The 21,740-nt window shown below is 38.4% G+C and overlaps 7 protein-coding genes across 10 annotated transcripts; 6 read left to right on the forward strand and 1 right to left on the reverse strand.

The window, feature by feature from the left end:
- Positions 1-86: 86 nt before the first annotated feature.
- Positions 87-1,025, forward strand: LOC132196049 (uncharacterized). Its single transcript, XM_059618435.1, has 5 exons — positions 87-209; positions 294-394; positions 460-625; positions 676-810; positions 869-1,025. The coding sequence occupies exons 1-5, from the start codon at positions 157-159 to the stop codon at positions 936-938; spliced, it is 525 nt and encodes a 174-aa protein (XP_059474418.1). The 5' UTR covers positions 87-156; the 3' UTR covers positions 939-1,025.
- A 212-nt stretch (positions 1,026-1,237) lies between these two features.
- Positions 1,238-5,512, forward strand: LOC132196047 (serine protease gd-like). 2 transcript variants are annotated; one of them, XM_059618433.1, is made up of 13 exons: positions 1,238-1,560; positions 1,776-1,910; positions 2,035-2,095; positions 2,220-2,390; positions 2,464-2,609; positions 2,671-2,844; positions 3,033-3,154; positions 3,213-3,397; positions 3,448-3,693; positions 4,181-4,290; positions 4,359-4,529; positions 4,866-5,028; positions 5,087-5,511. In XM_059618433.1, the coding sequence occupies exons 2-13, from the start codon at positions 1,818-1,820 to the stop codon at positions 5,317-5,319; spliced, it is 1,875 nt and encodes a 624-aa protein (XP_059474416.1). In that variant the 5' UTR covers positions 1,238-1,560; positions 1,776-1,817; the 3' UTR covers positions 5,320-5,511. The 2 variants fall into 2 exon arrangements, with proteins under 2 accessions (XP_059474416.1, XP_059474417.1); XM_059618434.1 differs by lacking the exon at positions 1,238-1,560 and adding an exon at positions 1,630-1,701 and having other exon boundaries at positions 5,087-5,512.
- A 373-nt stretch (positions 5,513-5,885) lies between these two features.
- On the forward strand, positions 5,886-7,254 carry LOC132196082 (epidermal growth factor-like protein 6). The gene is made up of 5 exons (XM_059618485.1): positions 5,886-6,099; positions 6,159-6,220; positions 6,596-6,761; positions 6,812-6,946; positions 7,008-7,254. Exons 1-5 carry the CDS (start codon positions 6,038-6,040, stop codon positions 7,078-7,080), a joined length of 498 nt encoding a protein of 165 aa, XP_059474468.1. The 5' UTR covers positions 5,886-6,037; the 3' UTR covers positions 7,081-7,254.
- A 1,850-nt stretch (positions 7,255-9,104) lies between these two features.
- On the forward strand, positions 9,105-12,314 carry LOC132195880 (uncharacterized). Of its 2 annotated transcripts, none has more exons than XM_059618162.1 (10): positions 9,105-9,362; positions 9,448-9,661; positions 9,724-9,884; positions 9,944-10,001; positions 10,056-10,162; positions 10,216-10,289; positions 10,638-10,841; positions 10,894-11,052; positions 11,107-11,614; positions 11,677-12,314. In XM_059618162.1, the coding sequence occupies exons 1-10, from the start codon at positions 9,329-9,331 to the stop codon at positions 11,808-11,810; spliced, it is 1,653 nt and encodes a 550-aa protein (XP_059474145.1). In that variant the 5' UTR covers positions 9,105-9,328; the 3' UTR covers positions 11,811-12,314. The 2 variants fall into 2 exon arrangements, with proteins under 2 accessions (XP_059474145.1, XP_059474144.1); XM_059618161.1 differs by having other exon boundaries at positions 9,106-9,362; positions 10,578-10,841; positions 11,677-12,313.
- A 519-nt stretch (positions 12,315-12,833) lies between these two features.
- Positions 12,834-15,465, forward strand: LOC132196070 (46 kDa FK506-binding nuclear protein). Of its 2 annotated transcripts, none has more exons than XM_059618467.1 (10): positions 12,834-13,014; positions 13,322-13,414; positions 13,494-13,727; positions 13,783-13,896; positions 13,949-14,131; positions 14,185-14,294; positions 14,350-14,419; positions 14,733-14,851; positions 14,908-15,086; positions 15,181-15,465. In XM_059618467.1, exons 1-10 carry the CDS (start codon positions 13,005-13,007, stop codon positions 15,260-15,262), a joined length of 1,194 nt encoding a protein of 397 aa, XP_059474450.1. In that variant the 5' UTR covers positions 12,834-13,004; the 3' UTR covers positions 15,263-15,465. The 2 variants fall into 2 exon arrangements, with proteins under 2 accessions (XP_059474450.1, XP_059474451.1); XM_059618468.1 differs by having other exon boundaries at positions 13,497-13,727.
- On the reverse strand, positions 15,107-16,171 carry LOC132196071 (matrix-remodeling-associated protein 7). Its single transcript, XM_059618469.1, has 3 exons — positions 15,856-16,171; positions 15,660-15,796; positions 15,107-15,605 (listed from the first exon to the last, which is right to left on the reverse strand). Exons 1-3 carry the CDS (start codon positions 16,033-16,035, stop codon positions 15,491-15,493), a joined length of 432 nt encoding a protein of 143 aa, XP_059474452.1. The 5' UTR covers positions 16,036-16,171; the 3' UTR covers positions 15,107-15,490.
- A 1,539-nt stretch (positions 16,172-17,710) lies between these two features.
- LOC132195876 (acyl-CoA Delta(11) desaturase-like) lies at positions 17,711-21,644 on the forward strand. Its single transcript, XM_059618151.1, has 6 exons — positions 17,711-17,986; positions 18,277-18,506; positions 18,829-18,959; positions 19,010-19,215; positions 19,594-19,776; positions 21,059-21,644. The coding sequence occupies exons 1-6, from the start codon at positions 17,775-17,777 to the stop codon at positions 21,318-21,320; spliced, it is 1,224 nt and encodes a 407-aa protein (XP_059474134.1). The 5' UTR covers positions 17,711-17,774; the 3' UTR covers positions 21,321-21,644.
- Positions 21,645-21,740: the final 96 nt, after the last annotated feature.

Below are 21,740 nucleotides of genomic sequence, written 5' to 3' on the forward strand. Positions count from 1 at the left end.
ATTGTGATGATTCTGGCCTTGGCTGTTGTTATAATAAAGAGAATTTCCCCTCTCTGCCATATATTAAAAGCTGTTTAACGATTCCTACTCCCTGCGTTTAATTTGGCCGAATAAAACGAGCTGAGAGGCGTTGGGAAAAATCAGTGTAGCGTCAAAATGCGAGGAATCGAGAGCTTCTCTTTGCTTTTCATCGTTTTCACTATCAGAGAGTAAGATAAACTTGCAAAAATTGTTAATTTTTTCAAATTATTTCAATTTTTTTAAATAAAATAACTGCCTTATTTATAATGTAGGGCCTCGTCGGCGGTGACTTATGGAAGAGGTCGCTTGTCCGGGGTCATGATTACCCCAATTAGGGAAAAACGGGCCCTACAGAACGTCGAAGGCGTCGATCGTGAGAAAATTTTTATTTTATTTATTTAAAATTGTCTCCGATCGACTTTTTTTAACCGTCTTTAGCATCGCTGTGTGAAAAGGAGTGCGTGAACAGCGGCGTGTGCATCGGGCCGAACAAGTGTTTCTGCAGGGACGACCAGTACGGCGGCGACCAGTGCCAACTGCCCATCAACCAATGCGACATCGGCAACAATGCGAAAAATATTGATAATATGGGATGCGTGATTAGGTATAAAATTAAGATTAAATTTGAATAAACTGTTAAAGTAATTAATTCAGGAGGTGCACGATTGAGTGCAAAACTGGTTTCGTTTTGCCCAACGGCAAAAACTCGACCACCGTCCATTGCGAAAGGAACACGTGGGTGGACACTTTGACCGACGACGAGTGGAAAACCCTCCCAGACTGCGACAAGTATGTTCAAATCTCGCTAATTTTATCTTCACTTTTGTTTTTCATCTGACAATTTTAGACTAAAAGAAGAAGAGAAAAACCCCGTCATCGCAGTTGAGGAACCTGTGAAGAAAAAACTTTGCGGTTAATTAAATATTATTCACTTTAAAGAAAACTTATTGAAATAAAACTCTGCTTAATTATCAAGTAAAAATAATTGAATTTGATTTATTTTTACTTGTAGTACTTCGGAAAATGCTACGTGCATTTAAAAAGAATTGTTATTTCAAAATTTATCCCAAAATGACTAATTTTAGTCAGTTTTCATTTTTCAACCACTGACTTAAATCCTACAATACGTGTATTGTCTTAAAACCGATTTTTCAAATAATTTCTTTTTCCCTTTTTGAATTGTTTTGTATCCTCAAATAAATAATTTGAGGCTGTTTTGGAATATGGATTTGCAATTAATTTTACACTGAGAATTGAGATCCAAATATTATTTGAAGCGGAGATTGAGAAAAAAATGTTGCAATCGGAGAGGAATTTGTCTGATAATTTTATTTCAACCTTCAACCTTGGTCGTGAGCACATCCTGAACATGCATCGCAGGTGGCGACGAATTTGCTATTGACCCTGGCTGACCCGACACTCTCCTCCGGTCCTCTGCCTTGAGTGCTGAATAAAGAAAATTTAGTTTCACTTGTACCGGCGTCACAATTGTTGGCGACCTTCAACGCGTCGCAGCTCGGCTTTAACTCTCCCGCGCAGGTTATTTTTATATAAAATATTTACTTGTAATTTCTAATTTCAGGGAAATTGAGGCTTGCTCAGAAACTAAAATAATTTTTTTTTACTTTTCAATTTGCACAGAAAACAGCATTTTTAATTTGGCCAGTCATCATATTTTGAGTATTTAGTATTTATTATTTTAATATTAAAAATTCTAATAGTTTTTCTCTCACTTATTGCTAAAAATTTCGCAGCAAACGAGAACAACACGAAAATTCTGCAAATATAAAACTAAAATGCGGGAGAAGATAATCGCGTGGATATTCGTAATCTGCAAACTGACCATTTACTGCGATGCACAGTCTTGGGCCAAGGAGAATAATTTTCCGGTAAGTCTTGCATTAAATTCATTAAAATGGCAGTTATTTTCTAAATCCTCATTTTGAAAGTAAATTTGTCTTAAATTCAAATTTCAGTGAAGTTTTCAAGTAAATATTTACAATTTTCATGTAGGAAGTGACTTTGTCTGAATGTAGGAATTATAACAAGGCCAAGCCTTTCTTTGCCGCACCAGGTAAGAAAAAAGCAGAAAAATTTAATTGAATAATTCAAGTTCGGATAAACAGAAAACTTTTAAAATTGTTTTTTAATATAGAATCTTGATTCAAGAATTTACTTTTGTTTGGGGAAATTTTAAGTATTCAGCACAAGCGACACGGACAACTTGAGTTTCAATGATTGCGGCACGTGGGGCGGAAACGAGGGCGAACCTCTTGACAAGTGGTTCGTTTTCTTGGACCTGGAATTCTGCTCAGCTTTGATTTTGTCTGAGCGAACCGTCCTCACTTTCAGCACAGGTGGTGAAAGCGGTGGGTCCATTTTTTTTTAAATATTATCATTTGTTTTATTTTTTATTGTTAAAAAACCAATGTTGATGTTCAGGCAGATGCAACAACATTTACACAGAATTCGTGATCCGAAGGGACGAGCTGGACGAACTAATGAACGTCAACATTTTTGGCGGCGAGTGCGTCGACCCCGAAGACAGGGGCACTTGTCGAGGGCAGCGCGGTTTGCTCAGCCAAAAGGTTCGCAAAACACTACGGGTGTTTTTTCAGTTTTCGAAATTATAAAAAAAAAAAAAAACAGGTCCGAGACGTGAAGAAGATCAAAGTCAGGATCGGCGCGATCACGTGGCATTTCTTCTACATTTGGCAGGTCGACAAAATGACATTTGGTCCACACTTGCAACCCGCTTGTTTGGCAAACAGAGACAACCAAAATGATCTCTTGGAATCGTTTTATTCCTACGATTATAGAACTGTAAGTTTAAAATAATAGTATAATTTGTAAAGGCCGGAAACGGTTTCATCCTCTTTTAAAAGGACAAAAAATTATTATATCCGGATATAAATTTCCTCCATTAATTTGAAATAGTGCATTTATTTTATTATTAATTTTCCTGGGCCCAAAACATCTTTTCAATCCTGCTCATTTTTATTTCATTGCAGAGAAAACTGATGTCGATTGATTTGTGGCCGGAGGAAAAGAAGTGTTACGAAGGAAAAATAAGAGAATGGAAGTGCGATTTGTACGGCAACTCGATCTGTTTGAAATCCATCAAAGAAAATCCGTATAAATTTCAACAATTTCAAATCACTCCAAATATAAAAATGCATGTCTTATTTCAGGATTTTGTACAGTTCTTTGCTCATAATGAAACGAGCCGGTCGCTTTTTCCTGCGCGGTTTTTCCATTTTCTTTTCACAAAATGCGGTCACATTTCTGGACGTGCTGCCGTTTATGAGACAAATCGTGTCCCAGTCCAAGGACCTGGCGATGATGCCTGAAATCCCCGCCGTCGAAAACCAAATTGGTACATTATTTTTTTAAATTTTCAAAATCGATGAAAAGATTCCTTTGCAGATTTCGGCGCGGGTCAGAGTTTCAAGGATTGCGGACTTCCGGCGGGACGGCGCCGAAGCAAAAGGGAGGAGGACGACGATGACGACGACAAGGCGCCGGGGGCGATCACCTCCCTAGTCGCGGGGGGTGCAAACGCGGTCAGGGGTCAACACCCGTGGCACGCCAGTGTGTCGCGCTTGACCGAAACAGGCCCAGAATATGACGTTTGCGGCGCCACGCTTATTTCGAAGAAAACTCTCGTAACCGGTAAAAACATTTTATTTTCTTAAAAGTCTATTATTTCTCTTTAAAATAATCCACGTTGTTTCATTGCTTACATTAAATTGAAAAATTATTTGTAAGGAAAAAATGAAAATTTTTGGACAAAAGTAGCAAAGATCATGGCTTATAAAACTTTTTTTAAACAAAATTTTAGTTTCTTGATCTTTGCATATTTTTTTACGAAAGTTGTGTCTCTGGATAAAATAACATTAACTAGTTTCTCTATGCTGAAATTGCTGAATTTTAGTGCAAACGTTACTTTTAGGAAAACGCATCAAGTACAAAATTTCAATTATTTAGAAGTTTTTCTTCTTTAAATTAATTACAAGAATTTAATTACTTATTATCTATTTTCTTTATTAAAAATACTAATTTTTTAATTTTTTTTTTATTTTAAATTACAAATTTTAACCTACAATGAGATAGTAATGGTACATTAATAAACACAATTTGTAACTAATTAAATTTGCAGCGGCGCATTGTGTGTTCAATCCAACTTTGATCGCCTCTTCCGACTTGGATGTTGTGCTTGGAATGTACAACTCGTCCAAATCGTCAGAGGAAACGCGTCAAAAGGCCAAGGTAATCAATTAATTTCCTTATTTATTCCTAAACCTTTTATTTTTCAATGCTCTTTCATCTCTGACCAGGTTTTGAGGGTGGTTGTTCACCCCGGGTACAACCACAGCAAGGGTGACTTCAGGGACGACGTCGCTCTGTTAATTTTGGCCGCCCAAGTCACAATCACCGATTTTGTTCGGCCCATTTGTTTGTGGAACTCGGACTACGACCTCGATCGAATCGTCAACAAAACGGGCACGGTCAGATTTATAATTTATGCAAAAGTCTTTTTGTTTTGATGAAAATTGATCTTGGTGAATATTTAAAATTTGCATTGGTTATTGGTTTGTATTTTTTTAATTCTTTCATTATACAGGAATTCTTCTTTTCAATTTTTTTTTTTTTGTAATTTTATCAAAGTAATAAGCAAGTATTCATTTAAAAGAAAAAAAGCTTAAAATTTTAGAGAATTCGATAAAAAAAAAATGAATCACTCAAAAAGGCTTTTTTTATATTTAAGCTTTTCAACTAAATTTTGAGCCTGAAATTGGAATCACATTTAAATACTTCAATGAAAAAAAAAAAATTGTTTTAAGGTGGTCGGCTGGGGCTACACGTCCGAGCACAAGCAGCCGTCGATTCTGCAGAAGGCCGACTTGAAAGTGGTTTCGTACCGAGAGTGTTTCGAGAGCAAAAGGAAATTCTTCTCTGTCAATTTGCACCCGCGGCGCAACTTCTGCGCAGGCTATCCGCACAACCGTCTGTTTCTTCTAAATTTTAATTTAATTGAATTAAATTTTTAAAACAAATTTTGTAGAAACGAGCGCGTGCAAAGGGGACAGCGGCGGCGGCTTTTCCCACTTTGATCGAAACGCAAATCGGCACTTTTTGCGCGGCGTCGTCAGCGCCGGCCGAAGCAAGTCGGTGTTGCTGGACAACGACCTCCTTGTCACGTGCAACCCCCAATACTTCACCCTCTACACCGACCTCGCCAGCTACGTCCGCTGGATCGTCGACAACGCGCCCGAAATCAACCGCCCTCAGAAATAAAAAAGAAAATAATTTCTAGTAATTTATTATGCAAAATATATTTATCAAGACTTGGTCACTTTTTGTAATTGAAAGGTATGAAAAATAAAAAAATATAAAATATGAGCAAAAAAAAAAAAGGATTGAAGTTTATTTACGTTTAATTTGAGCAACAGATACACTTTTCATAATTTATTCTGCTGTAATGTGCGATTATTACAATAAAATTTGTATTAATTCCAAACAAAATTTTCAATTAAAGAATGAAAAAAGTGAGCAATCAAAATGACTTCCTCGTTTTCTTTTGGTTATGTAATCAAATGGGTCTCTCACTATGGATAGTTTTTAGATCTAAAATTAAAAAAAGCTATGAATTTCATACATATTTATTTTGTTCCCCTCCGTCTTGACTTTCCGAATTTGTCTCATTTCGTTTTTGACAATTTATTTTGGTTCTAAAACTACAAATTGCAGCATTTTTTCCATCTCAATTATAAACTGCACCGATGGTTTTGGTCAAGAAAAGTAAAATAAACTACCTTTGATTGAATACAAAAAAATTTTGAAAATTTAAATCAATTGAAATAAACTTCTCATGAAATTGTTGAATTTGTGGCTAACAATGCAGGGACAAAAATACGCCGCCTTTCTCTTAGAATATTCAAATATTTAACGAGAAGGACGCGCATTTGTATAAAAGACGCCGGCGGATCCGATGTGGATTTAGTCTTTTCTCAACATGCACAGGAGAGAAGGGTGTTTGTTTTTTCTGTTACTGGCCGCGGCTGTAAATTTCAACGAGTAAGTTCGTGAATTGAGAATTAGCTCAACAAATTTAACACAGGAAAATATATTCGCAGCGCTTTTTCACTGGCCAGGGACAAGCGACAATTGCATACCTTACCAGAATCAGAAACGTTTCGTAAGTCACTGAGCGATTTGAATGTTGTTTTTATTATTAAATTATAAATTCACCACTTGTGTTATATAATTCAATAACATACTGGTTTGCATAAAAGACCTTTATTCAGATTGCATCTTTTCAATCTTAAGATGCTAAATAAAATATAAAATTCAAGTTGCAAAAATCAATATTGGTTCAGTCAGGCCGGTCAAGCGACCAAAGAATTGCAAAAACTTCATGTAAATGACTTTGGTTCCCTACATTTTGTTCGCACGCTCAACCAATTTTGATTATTCCAGCGCCAATATTTTTAATTTTGCATCTTAAGAATCGAAAAGATACAATCATCAAGATTTTATTGAATTACGCAACCGGTGGATTAATCAATTTCAGCCTGGTTGTGCGAGAAAAAGTGCCAAAATAACGGCGCTTGTGTCGGGCCCAACAAGTGTGTCTGCCTCGACGATCAATACGGAGGCGACCAATGTCAAATCCCAATCAACGATTGTGAGCAAAACCCGACTCCGAAAAATGCCAAAATTCTTGTATGCCTCATTAGGTAAAATTCATTTTATCAGCACCTTCATCTCTATATTTAAATCGAATCAGACATTGCGAGTTTGAATGCGATCCTGGCTACGCTTTTTCCGAAGGCCGGAACTTCAGTAATTTTTACTGCGAGCAAAACAAGTGGATTGACAACTTCACCGACGAAGAGTGGACTTATTTTCCCAATTGCGAAAGGTCTTGGCGAAAATGCAATCGCACATTCGTGTTACAAACTTACTAAGAAACTAATTTTTAGGTTAGAAAATGAAGAGGAAGCGGCGACGACTCCAAAACCCGCCCGCGCAGTTTCGACCCGCAAGTGTGGATAAACAGAAAATAAACTTTTCACTTTGTCTCCATCCAGTGTTTGTTTTGCCAAAACCAAAATTGTCACTCTAAATTTGAAACAAAATGAATTTGCACAAAAACGAAATGATTTTAAATCATATCAGTAGAAGTTATTAACGGAATTTTCAAATTGTGGTACCACAGTGTGGGAGAAAATTGTGGTACCGCAGTGTGGGAGCAAATTGTGGTACCACAGTGTGGGAACAAATTGTGGTACCACAGTGTGGGCGGGAATTGTGGTACCACAGTGTGGGAGCAAATTGTGGTACCACAGTGTGGGCGGGAATTGTGGTACCACAGTGTGGGAGCAAATTGTGGTACCACAGTGTGGGCGGGAATTGTGGTACCACAGTGTGGGAGCAAATTGTGGTACCACAGTGTGGGAGAAAATTGTGGTACCACAGTGAGGTACCAAATTGTGGTACCACAGTGAGGTACCAAATTGTGGTACCACAGTGTGGGAGCAAATTGTGGTACCACAGTGTGGGCGGGAATTGTGGTACCACAGTGTGGGAGCAAATTGTGGTACCACAGTGTGGGCGGGAATTGTGGTACCACAGTGTGGGAGCAAATTGTGGTACCACAGTGTGGGCGGGAATTGTGGTACCACAGTGTGGGAGCAAATTGTGGTACCACAGTGTGGGCGGGAATTGTGGTACCACAGTGTGGGAGCAAATTGTGGTACCACAGTGTGGGAGCAAATTGTGGTACCACAGTGAGGTAGCAAATTGTGGTACCACAGTGAGGTACCAAATTGTGGTACCACAGTGAGGTACCAAATTGTGGTACCACAGTGTGGGAGCAAATTGTGGTACCACAGTGTGGGCGGGAATTGTGGTACCACAGTGTGGGAGCAAATTGTGGTACCACAGTGTGGGAGCAAATTGTGGTACCACAGTGTGGGAGAAAATTGTGGTACCACATTGTGGGAGAAAATTGTGGTACCACAGTGTGGGAGCAAATTGTGGTACCACATTGTGGGAGCAAATTGTGGTACCACATTGTGGGAGCAAATTGTGGTACCACAGTGTGGAAGCAAATTGTGGTACCACAGTGTGGGAGCAAATTGTGGTACCACAGTGTGGGAGCAAATTGTGGTACCACAGTGTGGGAGCAAATTGTGGTACCACAGTGAGGTAGCAAATTGTGGTACCACATTGAGGTACCAAATTGTGGTACCACATTGAGGTACCAAATTGTGGTACCACAGTGAGGTACCAAATTGTGGTACCACAGTGTGGGAGCAAATTGTGGTACCACAGTGAGGTACCAAATTGTGGTACCACAGTGAGGTACCAAATTGTGGTACCACAGTGTGGGAGCAAATTGTGGTACCACCAAGGTTTTCATTTAAATATTATGAAATTATTTATTATCTATTTTAATGGCAAACTCAAACCCTTCTGTAGTAGTGGAAAATAGCAGCTAATAATTTAATTCTGGGCTCTACTAGAGAATCCTAATCGACATTCCATGTTTGATCAAAATCGCAGTTAGACACCTAAAAATGTTCCTTTGAGACGAGCTGAGAAACACATTTGAAATTATTACATTATTGATCTTTCTATATAAAAATAAAAAGTTTTAATATAATAAAAATGTTTGCAGAGATCAATCGAGTTGGAATTAAATATTTTTTACGTACGTGGGCCTCTCAAAAAAAAAAAAAAAAAAAAAAAAAAAAAAAAAAAAAAAAAACACAGAATTTTATTTATTTTCAATAATGCATTGCTATTCATAAAATTCTGAATTTGCGGAGACTTGTCGCATTCCGAGGAGAGCGCTTTGGACTTTGGAGTTGCTGCTGATGCTTTTAACGCGCACGAACTTGCCCAGAATCGACAGAAAATAGAGATTGAAAGCAATGAAAGCGGCGCAAAGAGGCCAAGAACAGGAACGATCTCGCATCGCGTCGTTCGCCGTCGCCGTTCTATCTGCCCGACTTGTGCATTTTTCTTTCCATCCCCCCCCCCCCCCCCACCGTCCTCCTCCGCCGGCGCAACACATTCCACAGACAACCACCATCGTCAAAAAAATATAAGAGATTCCTCAGCGTCGACTCGACACATCAACTGGGTCATTGCTCTCTTTATTCTTTGTCGAATAATTTCTGCAATTTTCCTTTCAAATCCGGCGTCCTCTGTCCTGATGAGGACTGCAGCTCGTCCAGTTCACGATTTTGGGTAAAAATTTGTACAAAGAAAAACAGGACACATCACCTGAAGGACAATGAGTCGTCCGCAGCCGCCAGCAATTAACAAAAGTATAAAAGAATTCTCAGAAAATATAATTTCTTTTTGTATCTGATGCATTTTGTTTTAACTAAATTTGTTGCATTTCTATTTTAGGAAAGCGGAAAAGTGGCAAAACTGCACCTGCTGCAGCCGGGGCGAATGCGCTGCTCGTCATTAGAAACCCGCTCGGATCCTTCTTGAGGTTTCCTGAGCCGTACGCCAGATACTTTGACTCCATTTGGAAATTAGGGCTCAACAGCAACAGCAGGAGGGACAACAACTTCGTCAGCATCAACGAGTACCGAGACATGCAGGTCTCGGTAGTCACGTAAGTAGTTTTACTGCTTTATTTTTAAGACCTAATTCCATTTTTAATTATGCTTTTTGCAGAGGCATGTTGGCGCAGCTCTTTGGCTCCAACGTGGGCGTCTACTCGAGAAGCGCCATGGACGAGCAGGTCGCCACGATTCGCATACCCGGAGTCAAGATCTTCGCAATTTTTGCCTTGGGAATGTTAAAAGTCGTCAGATTGACTGCCGACCGACTGGAGAGTAAGTTTAACTGCAATATTTTGGAAATTATAATTAAATTTTGTTTTTATTTATGTTAGAAGACTCGGCTCGCTTTTTGGACACGGTCAACAAAGCAATCAGGATGAGAGAAAATGTGTAGGTCTAAATTACAAAATTTTTGATTGGTGTTTAAATTGTCTCTATTAATAGGCCCAGCGAAACGTTTTCCGAATTTCAAGAAATGGCTGCCACGGCTGCCGGAGATCAACGTCGGTTGGAGGAGGAGTTTAGAAAGAGAATTGCGTTTAGAGAACAAGGTTTTTGCTTGTCTTTTTTTAACTTTTGCATCTCAATTTCCCTCTGTTTTTAGATACCAGCATCACTCTGATTGAAACAGTGAATTTGATGTTACCTTCACAGGATGATCCATTTGTTCGAGATGATGTGAGTTTTCTCATTTGAATTAAAGAGGAATCACATATTTGCATTGCAGTATAAATTATTAAGGAAATAACACCAATTTATTTGTAAGACTTATTGTGTAAAAGAGCCAAATTGAATTAATTATTTATGTTTTAATCTCACAACATGTATAACCAAACTGTTCCATATATTTGATTTTTATATTATTTTTTATTAAATTAATTGATATATATCATCATATATGCATTATTTTAAATATAATATGTATATTGTGCAATCACATTGATGATCAACCTCCAAAACTCTTAGGAATCAAGCTCAGAAATTGATGACAATTCTGCTCTTGTTCTGCCTTGCCCGTCTCCTCAGCCATCTCCTGAGCCAATTTGTCCGCAGCCATCTCCTGGCCCAACTCCTCCCAATCCGATTCACCGTCCGACTCCTCGTCCCACCCCTGAACCATCTCCTCGTCCGATTTCTCCTCGCCCATCTCCGCAGAAGAGGCGTCCAAAAATTTTGCCTCCGGTGTTCAAGGAAAGGGATGCTAGGAGAGCCAAATTGGATGCTCGGCAGGTATGAAGTCAATAAAATATGATCGTAAATTTTAAAAACGTCTCATTTTAAGGAATTCGAGCTCTTTCAAAGTGCTTTTGCTACAATGAGGAGATCACGCCGGTGCAGACGGCCCAAGAAAGTGAATCCTCTGCTGCTCCCTTTCGATAATCCTGACAAACCGAAACAGACCCGGCGAGCTAAGAAGAAGGCTCGGGCTGATTTTGTCCAAGTAAAGTTATAATTTCAAATTTATATCTAATCATTTATAATCTTAAATCTGCAGGCCATTAGAAACAGACCAGCGCCAGTCATTGTTGAAAGGCCTGAATTGAGAGTGAGAACTCCTCAGCAAACTCGAAGGTCTAAGCAGAGGAAGAGCAGGGGACGTCGTCCACCTTTGCCAACACCGGCGCCTGTTCAGCAGCCTGGACCAAATTCTCAAGTGCCTGACATTCCTGATCCTATTGAAGATCAGCCGGTGCTACCTGGACCTGAGCCACCTTCGCCTGGGCCGCATGACGATCTGCCTCCTTCTCCTGAACCTGAGCCGCTGCCTGAGCCTGAGCCTGACCCGCCGTCTCCTCCAAGTCCTCCGTCGCCATTCAACGAGGCCATCATCAGGGGTCTGCAGTTCACCCCGATGAGCAAGCACAGCATCATGTACAAATTGTCGCAATTGCATGCTAGTGCTGGTGCTGAAAACAACGAGCACCCAATCACCTTCAAACATCTGGCCCCGGTGGACAGCATGAGCAGAAAGGTCGCTGCACTCGCCTTTGCTCAGTTGCTTGGTACGGTTTTATTTGTTCGCCACACAGAGAAAGATGAGAGTTTTTAATATGTATTTTTTCAGAAATGTCCAAAATGGACTACATCAAGCTGAACCAGCCCCGTGCCTATGGTGACATAAAAATAACCTTGACTCCCTCATTCGACCATGACATTGAAAGGCCAGAATTTGACAATGTCGTTCAACCAAATGAATGAAACTTCAACCAAGATACGTTGGCAAATATGTCACTTCGGCTGAACTTTTGCAGGTCGTATCAAAACTAATTTCGTTTGAAACGATTTCATACAAAACTGTTTTCCAAAGAAAATAATTATTCCGAGTATTTTGTATTTTGGGTACTTCCTGAATTTTTGTGTTATTTCTTGCCTATGTAAGGCCTCAAAATTCAAAACTATATGTTATTAAACATATACTTCTCAGTGGAGACATTTTTCCGAGGAGAGAGATAAATAATTGTATGATATGGTACTAAAAAACTAAGCTTCTTTCATCATTGTAAAATTATTTACTAAAAGCCTGTTTTGCCGTGGTTTTCTTCATCTCTGCTCTACTTATCAAATTGTATTTTTTTCTGTATAATTATGATATAATTATCCTAAGCTGAAGTGTATTTAGCCCTTTTGTATGTAATTTAAATGAATCAAATTTTCATAAATCTTCTCTAAACAATACATTTTCATACATATTTGCTTATTTTTTATTGTTTTTTTCCTTATTTTTTACTTTCAACCTGCTTTTAACAGACACAGTTATGGTTCCGTATCTGTTCTTCAATTTTAAAACTGAACAATTCTGTTCAGAATATTTGTGATCACTTTTTCATATTCTTTTCTTGCTACGATATCCATAACATTAGCTTTCTTTTCTTTATACCATTTTAATGTTTTGCTTAAATCATGGTTTAATTTTTTTATTCTTCAATTTGTTCATACAAAATAAATTAATTCATAACTTACATGCAGCACCTAGCGGTGACAAGTACAACTACGTAGACATAGGCACAAGAGCTTTTGGCGCCACTTGGCTAGAGCTTGAGACAAAAAAAGTCAACAGACTGATTATAAACATTAATCGTAATTTCTGATCGTTAAAAATTATGTAATCACTAATTAAAAATACAATTTAGTTTTAAATTACAACTGAATTTAATTATTTTGTTATGAAAACACGAGGAAAATTCTCGAACGAGGAAATAACTTGATTCCGGTTGTCCGAGCGCCATGTTTGATACTCCCCACACTTTGGCATCTCTCGCCGCTACACCCGGTGCCGCCTGACAAAATTGGAAAATCCGTGCTATATTTCCGGGCAATTTTGAACTCGAGGACTTTTTGAGCTCAGGCTCGTTTTTGTGCTTCCATTCCAGGCAACTTTACACGAAATCAACCATGTTTTGGGGTAATTTCGTCGTTTTAAAACAGGCATGGCCGGCTCTGACCATGCCTTCGGCGCCGACCATCCACGTTTTTGCCATGCCACTGAGAAAAATAATCTTCCACACCAAATAAGATTCGTTTCCGTCTCGGAAATCAGAGCCTTGGTCCTTTTAATTACCAAAGCTGCATCATTTCCATTTGACAATTCTTTGCAATACTATTTTTACTCCACGTGCGATTTTCTCACGTCATTGTGGACGCTTCATGTCCATCGACAGACCACTTGTCTTGCGATAATTATGTTTTTTTACACAAGCATCTGATTTCAGGACTCACCTTAGAGCCAGGCAAGAAATATGCCCAGCAAGTAGAAACCTCATTCCACATTTCCATGGCTGCCCTTGACGTCCGAGCGACGACAGGTTTGTACACAATTCAAGTTCAAAAGACTATGAAAAATATTTCCTCTTATTATTTTACTAATTTTAATTATACATCCAGCAGATGACCCAATTTCAATCGTCGTCGAGACGGGCAAAAATGAATTTGTCATTTGCAATTTGAGCAAGAAAAACATGATGCAGCAAACACTGGACTTGAACTTCTTAAAAGATGACAGCATAGCTTTCACAGTCAAGGGCCAGGGAGTGGTCCATCTGACTGGCTACATTTTGCCAGGTGAAGATGAATTTGACGAGGAAGACTTTGACGCCATGGAGGACGAGGAAAGTGACGGTTTGTGAATCAGATCAATCAAAATGATAAGATCAATGATTTTGGTCACTTTCAGAAGAGGCGCCCCAGTTGCAACCTGTAAACAAAAAGGAGCTTGTCCGTGAAAATAAGAGAAAGAATGGGACGGCTTTAAAGACAGAACCAGCTGCTAAGAAGAGTAAAGTTCCAGGTAGATATTTTTGATTAATATAATTGTCGGAAATAATTGAAATATTTTCTAGTTATGAATGGAAATGACGATTCAGAAGAGAGTGATGACGACGAAATGGAAGATGAGGATGTTGAGGAAGAGGAGGATGATGATGACGATGATGGTGATGGTGTGATTTCTAGAGAGGCTTTGGAGAGCAGCGAGGAAGAGGAGGAGGCAGAAGAAGAAGGCGAGGAGGGAGAGGAGGAGGAAGGCAAGTTTGACCAAAATCAAAACGGATTCAAATCTATAACACTTATTTTGTAGATTCTGATGAAGAGGAAAGTGAAGAAGAAGAAGCTCCAGTTCAAATTCAAAACAAGAAGCAAAAGACGCCTCAGAAAACTCCCGTCAAGGATCAGAAGAAGCCCATCAATGTGAGACCAAATTCTTTCAATTTGTTAAATTATGAATTTTCTCTCTCCGATCTAGGGTTCTACTCCTAAGGAACAGTCTGCCAAGAAGGAGAACAAACAGACTCCGAAGCAACAGACACCCAAAGGTAAAGAAAATGGCTCCAGACGCAACTCTTGGAAATCTTTCAAAAAATCTAAATAAGTGATTATGCATGTTGCCTAAAATTTTCATCTCATCAAGATTCATTTTGACAATAAATCCCAGCCATCTGGTTTTCTTCATTTAGCAAATTTTCTTTCAACCAACCTTTTCTTCGCTTTTTTTCTTGGAAAATCTTCATTTTTTCTCGTATAATTAGTGACGAAGCAAGAAATTTGAATGAATTAATTACTCTAAACTTGATTTCCTCACATAATCAACAAATATATCGTTTAAAATATATCTTCTTGCCTTCGCAGTTAAGGAAGAGGCAAAGACCCCTTCAACGCCTGCTGGAACAAAGAAGACAATTCAAGGCGGAGTGATCATCGAGGACTTGGTTGTGGGTGGAGGACCTGCCGCCACCAACGGCAGACAAGTACGCTTGCTTCCATTTGAAATGGACACTTGACTTATTTATTATGTCAATTGCAGGCTGCGGTTTACTACGTTGGCCGCAACAAACACAACAACAAGCAGTTTGACGCCACCCAGAGTGGCCCCCCATTCAAGTTCAGACTGGGCAAGGGAGACGTGATCAAGGGATGGGACATTGGCGTCCAGGGCATGAAAGTGGGCGGCAAGAGGAGAGTCATCTGTCCCCCGCACATGGCGTAAGAATCAAAAGCTTCACTCACACAAAATACATTTATTCTTAAATTTGATTGTACATTGATCAATTGAATCACATTTAAAAATTTGCTTCAGGTACGGCAACAAAGGATCTCCCCCAGTGATTCCTCCAAACTCAACTCTCGTCTTTGACATCGAGTTGAAGGCCGTGTCGTAGAAATTTTGGCGTACCTCAACACAGTTACTATTGATAACATTTAAGTTCAAAATCAGGACTTCTCAACTAACACATTTTCAGTGCATTTGGAACACATTTCCTTTTTATCAAGACGTACGCAATGGACCGTTGCGAGAAATATGGTTATTTTCTGTAACTCGGATTACAAAATAAATGAAATGAACCTCCAAGGTTGAATCGAAGTAACGAGTGTGATTTCCGGCAACGTTAACTTCGATAGAGTCGAAGTTGTGCCTCCAGCTCTTGTTTACTGCCAACGTTGAACTTTTCTTCTTGCTGCTTCAGAAGATCCCAAATTGCTGCCATTTGTTCTTCTTGAGTCCTATAAAAATGAACAAAATGATTTCTCTGATAAATTAAGAGACGTAATTTCTACTTCTTTTCTAAATGTCTTTGTTCTTCGGTTTCGTCAGCCTTCACCGATTTCAGCAGAACATTTTGCTTTGCAGCTTTAATTTTTCCGAAAGCGCCTCCGAACTCTCCTTTCACATAGGGCGAATCTGTTGGATCATCCTACAAATTACCAATCAAACACTATTTGTTTCAATATTTTTTATTAATTTTAGCTCAACCTCATCTGCATCAATATTTTGCTCCTCTTCACTGCCGGTCTTGTTTTTGTCGATGTGGAGGTGGTTGTGGGTTTGATAATAGTGAGCAGCGAAAAGGGCAAAGACGGCTATCAGAACGGACAAAGTGTACATTGTGGACAGGTTGTCCAAGTACACAGGGAAATTTTCACTCCACGACATCGTTGATTAAAAGAAATTTATCTACGTCAGACTAGAAATAACAGGCTTTAATGGAAAAAGAGATTTGAAAAGCTGGCACTGGCAGTGTTATTTGTTTTCACTCCCAGCTGGTTTTTCGATGCTTCACAAAATTAGCAGAATTCAGTGCGCCTGCGTAAAGTTTAGCTGGTTAAGCGGGTGAAGTGTGTTCCAGGATCGAGGATATGTGCAGTACCAAGCCAAATAAATCAATTTAATGAAGTTTAGAGATTTTATTTGTTCGACAAAATTAATAAAGCCAATAAAACACCTTTATTAAATCTCATTTGACACGTATAATATTTGTTTAATTAAGTGATTGTTTAAATTAAAATGCCAAATTAATATAATTTGAAGCCTGTCAGTTTAAAAAATAAAATTCGTGACTTGGATACTTTTAGGATAATAAAAAATCGAAAAAATCCCATAAAAACAAAATTTAATGTCCATAAAGCTTTCAAGATATTTGGTGCTTTTTATATTTTATGTCACGGGGCTATAAGGAACGCGGCGTTGGCTTTGACGACTTCAGCATTAATTTCTCTTATTCTGCTCTGGAAACCATCAAACCAGGGTCACGAATTAATAAAATGCGGCAGAGATGCACCAGGGTCAAGTCGCCTCGCATCAGAGCACAGCGTCCGGCTTGAAAATAAACAAAATGCAAAATGTGATGCGCGATGGCTTTTTTAATGAAATTTTATTTATTCTTTTCTTATATATTTCAAGCGCAAACAAAAAAAACACAGCTTTAAGTACTTCATAATACATAATAATGTGCACAATGAACAGCAGAGTCATTTGTAAAAGTAAAAACTATATATATTTTACAAAATTTTGAATATAAAATAAGCAGATATTAAAACATTATTTATTGAGAAATGCAACAAGGGCTCAACTACATCTTTGAATATTTCCTGAGGCTTTATACGCATAATTATAACTTTATAAAAATAAAATCCTTGCCTTGAATTTGACGTATGCATTTTACTTTTGCCATGAAGTATTAATTTTCAAAAGAATTAAATAAAATTTGAAGGTTTTCTATGCATGTATTGCAAAAAAAATTTCTTGGAAATTGGCACAAGATCTTACAGCAAACTACTTTCTGATGGTGGGATTAATCAAGCACGGTCTATATAATCAAGACTGTCAACAAGTTTTCCGCTGCTGTGGATTTTTGATTTGACAGATTGGTTAAGAAAAATTAAGACGTGCTGTTGGCCATGGTATTGCATGAGCAAGGAAGAGAACTCTTTCCACAGAATAAATGGCATATAGATATAAAAAGACTCGCCTTAAAAAGTGAAAAGTGATTTCTCGTGTTAAAAAAATAGAAGCGCTGCGAATTCAATACCGCGAAAGAGCAAACCCAACCGCACAACGCACCTGCGTTAATTGTTAACTGCGGCAAAAGCGGAAGCAAAATCATTTGGAGACACACACGCAAGATACGCGCATATTAAAATTAATGACAGCGCTATAGGTTGGAAATGAATAAATCTGAACAAAAATAATATAATAATAATTTGATGGAGCTTTCTAACAAAAATTTTGTGTTTAATAACTTTATTTCAAGAAAAAAATAAATAAGTTTTATTATGCATGCGAATAGATATGAAATAAACGAAAAATCTGCATAATTATATAGTGTCTATTTTGATATATTGTCGAATAAAAAACTCAGCGCGGCAATTAAATCTATCTCAACTCTTCGGCGAATGTTGCGTAACGGCAAAAAAAGGTTAAGCCGTTTTTTTTATAAAGTTTGGAGGGGCATTACGTGCGTGAGGCACCGTAGTTTTTGGCCTTGTGTTAAAAAGTTGAACCGCCGTGCAAGCATCAGAAATCGCGAGCAGGAGAGATGGTATAGCCGCGGAATCGGTTTCACTCTCACTTTAACTACACAGAAAACGCATCGGACTTCAGACACGTGAGTACCAATAAATTTTGCACTCGCAAATTTAATCAGAGCAAGCATATTCAACTAAATTTATTGCAAAAAAGATCAAATATAATGGCCACAAGATGAACTTTATTTAATACTTTAGGTTTTATCGGGTTATATAATTACAAGTCCTAAGTTCTCTATTTTGGAATCAGTTCTGCAAATAATATAAAAGATTTAATTTTCTTATTTAAATTAATTAGAATTGCAATTCAGTTTTGTCTTTTAATGTTTTAATCTGCTAAACGAATTTTTTGTTCTCATTTGAAATTCAGAATGTCGCCCAACAAAGAAGACTTAGGCGTGTTTGAAGAAAAGGGTTTTGTCGTGGACGATGCGTCGCAGAAGAAGGTCTCGAATTTGTTCAAAATGGACGAGAGCGAAGTCGATTACGGCCAACCCATCAAGTGGTTCAACATTTTCGCACTGTCGTCGGTGCACATACTTGCCATCTACGGACTGATTGTTGGAATTACCCACATCAAGCTCGTCACCGTTCTATTCAGTACGTTTTCTTTTTTAATTTAAAAAAAGGAGCAAAAAATTGACCAGGATTTCCTTTTAGTTATTGTTTTTTACACTCTTCACAAATCAAGTCAAAATAAGAGAGAAAATTACAAAATGTGAAGAAACTGCAACAGCTGCGTGGCAAACAAGTTGCCAAAACGCGGGGCCTCGAGAGAGGTCCGCGCCGTCCTGCTTTTTGAGAAATAGTTTTTATATATTAAATTTTTAAAAACATATTCTCAACAAGATTTGAACAGCCCGGTTCGTCGTTCACCTTGATTGAAAACTTTCTTAAACAAATAAAAATCTAATTTTTCCAGACTTGGGCTACGGTTTTCTGTGCATATTCGGGATCACGTCCGGGGTGCACCGATTGTGGGCGCATCGCTCGTACAAGGCCAACGTGCCCCTGCGAGTCATCCTGATGCTGTGCTACGCCTGTGCGGGACAGGTAGATTCAAATCTTAAAGTTTTTTTTTAAATTGATTTCTTGTGATGTAGAACAAAATTTACACTTGGGTCCGCGACCACCGCGTGCACCACAAGTTCAGCGAAACGCCCGCCGACCCGCACAACTCGAAGCGCGGCCTCTTCTTCTCGCACATGGGCTGGCTCATGAAGAAAAAGCACCCCCTCTGTCTGCAGCAGGGCAAGAAGATCGACATGTCCGACATCGAGAACGACGAGATCGTCCAGTTTTATGACGAGTAAGTTCACAAATTTGAAGTATTTTAACAGAAATCTAGGACTAATTGAAAATATAAAATGTTAAACAAAGTTTAAATTAACGAGAAACCTAATTCAAAAAAGGTCAGAAAAATTGAAGTCATTGGGAGGTATAAATTTTTGAAATTTAGATTGTTTCTTTTGGGAATATCTTTAATAATATTTTTTTTTTTCTCAAAATTGGCTGGACCAAAACTGATAAAAACTTCACCAATTCACGTTTTTAATTAAGGTCAAAGGTCAGTCGCCATTAAAATATTACATCAATCATTCAAAAATCAATTAAAAAACGTTGAATTTGAAATTTTATTGCTTAATAATGTTTTCCGAGTGACAAATTTTCTTAAATTTTGTTGCAGCAATTTCGAGATGATGAAGGGCATGTTTTGTTTCGTGATCCCGACGCTGATAATCCGCAAGTACCTGGGCGAGCCCTGGTGGATCGCCATTCTTTCCAACCTGGTCAGATACATAATCTCCCTGAATGGCACTTGGGTCGTCAACAGTCTGGCCCACGTCATCGGAAATCACCCTTACGACGTGTACGTAGTGTTACTCAATCCTTAATCTGAATAAAAATAAACGGTGACGGTTTCGTCTAAATTGGCTGAGACTGGCGGCAATATTGCACGTGCTAGAGAAGAAAGTTGAATTTGGCAAGCGAGCGCAGTACCTGAAACTTTAACGACGTCGTCAATTAACCGCAAGGCTTGTATTGCGATTCGCCTAATTTCTGGCAAACGAGAATATAAAATTGTGAAAATTGCCGAGCCGCGCGCGTGTTTGTCGACGATGGCAAGATGACCTAGTGCAAGCCAAGCCAAGCCAAGGCCGCTATTAAAAAAGCGTTTTCGGTTGCAGTGTTTTTAAGAGGAAACGGAGAAATACATAATCGGCCAGCCGAGTAATTATTACATTTCTTTCAAAACGCCTCTGGAATTTATTAGTCGACCAAGGTGCGCTGATACGGACCAAGCGCGGGTATTAAAAAAATGTCTGTTTGCACAATCATATACCAAAAATTTTACACGCTAAAATAACAACTTCTTAAAACCTTTTTTCATAAGCACGGCACATTATGAGAAAAGATAATTTTAGAAAATCGAAACAATGTCAATTTTTAAATTTTCAGTTCTCCCAATGACTTAAAATTTTCTTTCTATGTCTGCAAACGAATGCTACTGGGAGAGAAAAATCCCCATCAATATTAATCGGACCGTTTTCCGGTAAAAGCCTCTCCTGATTGCGCAAAATTTAGAAGAAAAATGCGGATGTAATTAAATTTATTTTGTTTAAATGTTTTAAAAGTTTGGTCCAGCTTTTTCATTACACAACTTGGTAAAAGGCTGTGAATTTTTATGGCGAGTTCTAGTTCTAGGACCGGTCATGAGACTTGCACAACTTTTATTACTTTCCTAGTTTAAAAGTATAGGCAGACCTGCGCTATAAAATTGACAAGTCAGCCTCAAACGAGCCTATATTTATTTATATTACTAACGCAGATTTAATAATAGTGTTGATGACTTTAAACGAAATTTGGGAGTCGGCCGTTTCATAAAGTAATTATCTCCCTCCACAGCAATTGTGTAATTCTTTCGTGAAATGCATCGCCGGGCAGTTTTCTACTCTCGTGCGCTGGGCCTACTTTTAGGATTTTGACCTAAAAGCCGCTGCGGCGCAGACCTTGTATAAAAAGATCATTTAACTTTCTGAGACTCTCTCTGTCTCTCGCGCAAGGAAATGAATGCATGAAAGGACCGGTTTTGGCTAATTTCGGCCTGACATTTATTTTATTGTACATTTTTTCTCCTTATATTTTTGCAGGAACATTGGGCCGACGGACAACGTGTTCGCGGCCAGTTTGTCGTTCGGCGAAGGCTGGCACAACTACCATCACACCTTCCCATACGACTACCGCACCTCCGAGTTCGGCCTGCACAAATTCAACGTGCCGACCATGTTCATCGACTTCTTCGCCTGGATCGGCTGGGCTTACGATCGCAAGTCCGTCTCCGTCGACATGGCCTTGCGACAGGCCAAGAAAAAGGGAGACGGATCCCGCTTTGCAGACCAGAAAGCACATTGACGCAATGAAAAATTTTCAAAAGAGATAAAATGAAATGCAGGGCAAAATTGATCAAAAATTGAAATAATATTTTTACAATCAAAATGTGATTTTGATTAAGTCTCAAATGCTTGCTTGCCCCAATTTATTAACAAAATAATAAAATATGTAGTATATAATTATGAAAATATCAGGAATCTTACTGTGATTGCAAAGTTTGATAATAAAGCTAATAAAGCATGCAATGTTGAACGTTTTGTGCTAAATATAAAATCTCCATATTTTCAATACTTTGTCTTTCTACATTATTTTCGCCAATACTTATTTACCTCTAAAGCTGGAAACTTATAAAAAGTTAATTTTGAACCTCTTTATATTTATTTCAAACGAAATAAAAAAATTTAAATTGTACATTTGAAACATTTTCTAGTCTTTACATTT

Source organism: Neocloeon triangulifer, unplaced genomic scaffold (assembly GCF_031216515.1).
Source record: "Neocloeon triangulifer isolate White Clay Creek 2 clone unplaced genomic scaffold, ASM3121651v1 ptg000011l, whole genome shotgun sequence".
Classification (NCBI taxonomy): Eukaryota; Metazoa; Arthropoda; class Insecta; order Ephemeroptera; family Baetidae; genus Neocloeon; species Neocloeon triangulifer.

Coding starts and splice junctions, on each gene's coding strand:
- LOC132196049 (XM_059618435.1), top strand. CDS start 157: ATGCGAGGAATCGAGAGCTTCTCTTTGCTTTTCATCGTTTTCACTATC. Junction 210..293: donor ATCGTTTTCACTATCAGAGA/GTAAGATAAACT, acceptor TTTATAATGTAG/GGCCTCGTCGGCGGTGACTT. Junction 395..459: donor GAACGTCGAAGGCGTCGATC/GTGAGAAAATTT, acceptor AACCGTCTTTAG/CATCGCTGTGTGAAAAGGAG.
- LOC132195876 (XM_059618151.1), top strand. CDS start 17,775: ATGTTGCGTAACGGCAAAAAAAGGTTAAGCCGTTTTTTTTATAAAGTT. Junction 18,507..18,828: donor GCTCGTCACCGTTCTATTCA/GTACGTTTTCTT, acceptor TAATTTTTCCAG/ACTTGGGCTACGGTTTTCTG. Junction 19,216..19,593: donor ATCGTCCAGTTTTATGACGA/GTAAGTTCACAA, acceptor ATTTTGTTGCAG/CAATTTCGAGATGATGAAGG.
- LOC132196047 (XM_059618433.1), top strand. CDS start 1,818: ATGCGGGAGAAGATAATCGCGTGGATATTCGTAATCTGCAAACTGACC. Junction 2,845..3,032: donor ATTCCTACGATTATAGAACT/GTAAGTTTAAAA, acceptor ATTTCATTGCAG/AGAAAACTGATGTCGATTGA. Junction 4,530..4,865: donor TCGTCAACAAAACGGGCACG/GTCAGATTTATA, acceptor AATTGTTTTAAG/GTGGTCGGCTGGGGCTACAC.
- LOC132196082 (XM_059618485.1), top strand. CDS start 6,038: ATGCACAGGAGAGAAGGGTGTTTGTTTTTTCTGTTACTGGCCGCGGCT. Junction 6,100..6,158: donor GCGGCTGTAAATTTCAACGA/GTAAGTTCGTGA, acceptor ATATATTCGCAG/CGCTTTTTCACTGGCCAGGG. Junction 6,221..6,595: donor ACCAGAATCAGAAACGTTTC/GTAAGTCACTGA, acceptor AATCAATTTCAG/CCTGGTTGTGCGAGAAAAAG.
- LOC132196070 (XM_059618467.1), top strand. Junction 14,420..14,732: donor GAAGCAACAGACACCCAAAG/GTAAAGAAAATG, acceptor TTGCCTTCGCAG/TTAAGGAAGAGGCAAAGACC. Junction 15,087..15,180: donor ATCTGTCCCCCGCACATGGC/GTAAGAATCAAA, acceptor AATTTGCTTCAG/GTACGGCAACAAAGGATCTC.
- LOC132195880 (XM_059618161.1), top strand. CDS start 9,329: ATGAGTCGTCCGCAGCCGCCAGCAATTAACAAAA. Junction 9,662..9,723: donor ATGCAGGTCTCGGTAGTCAC/GTAAGTAGTTTT, acceptor TGCTTTTTGCAG/AGGCATGTTGGCGCAGCTCT. Junction 9,885..9,943: donor GACTGCCGACCGACTGGAGA/GTAAGTTTAACT, acceptor TATTTATGTTAG/AAGACTCGGCTCGCTTTTTG.
- LOC132196071 (XM_059618469.1), bottom strand. CDS start 16,035: ATGTCGTGGAGTGAAAATTTCCCTGTGTACTTGGACAACCTGTCCACA. Junction 15,797..15,855: donor AAAATATTGATGCAGATGAG/GTTGAGCTAAAA, acceptor GGTAATTTGTAG/GATGATCCAACAGATTCGCC. Junction 15,606..15,659: donor CAAAGACATTTAGAAAAGAA/GTAGAAATTACG, acceptor TCATTTTTATAG/GACTCAAGAAGAACAAATGG.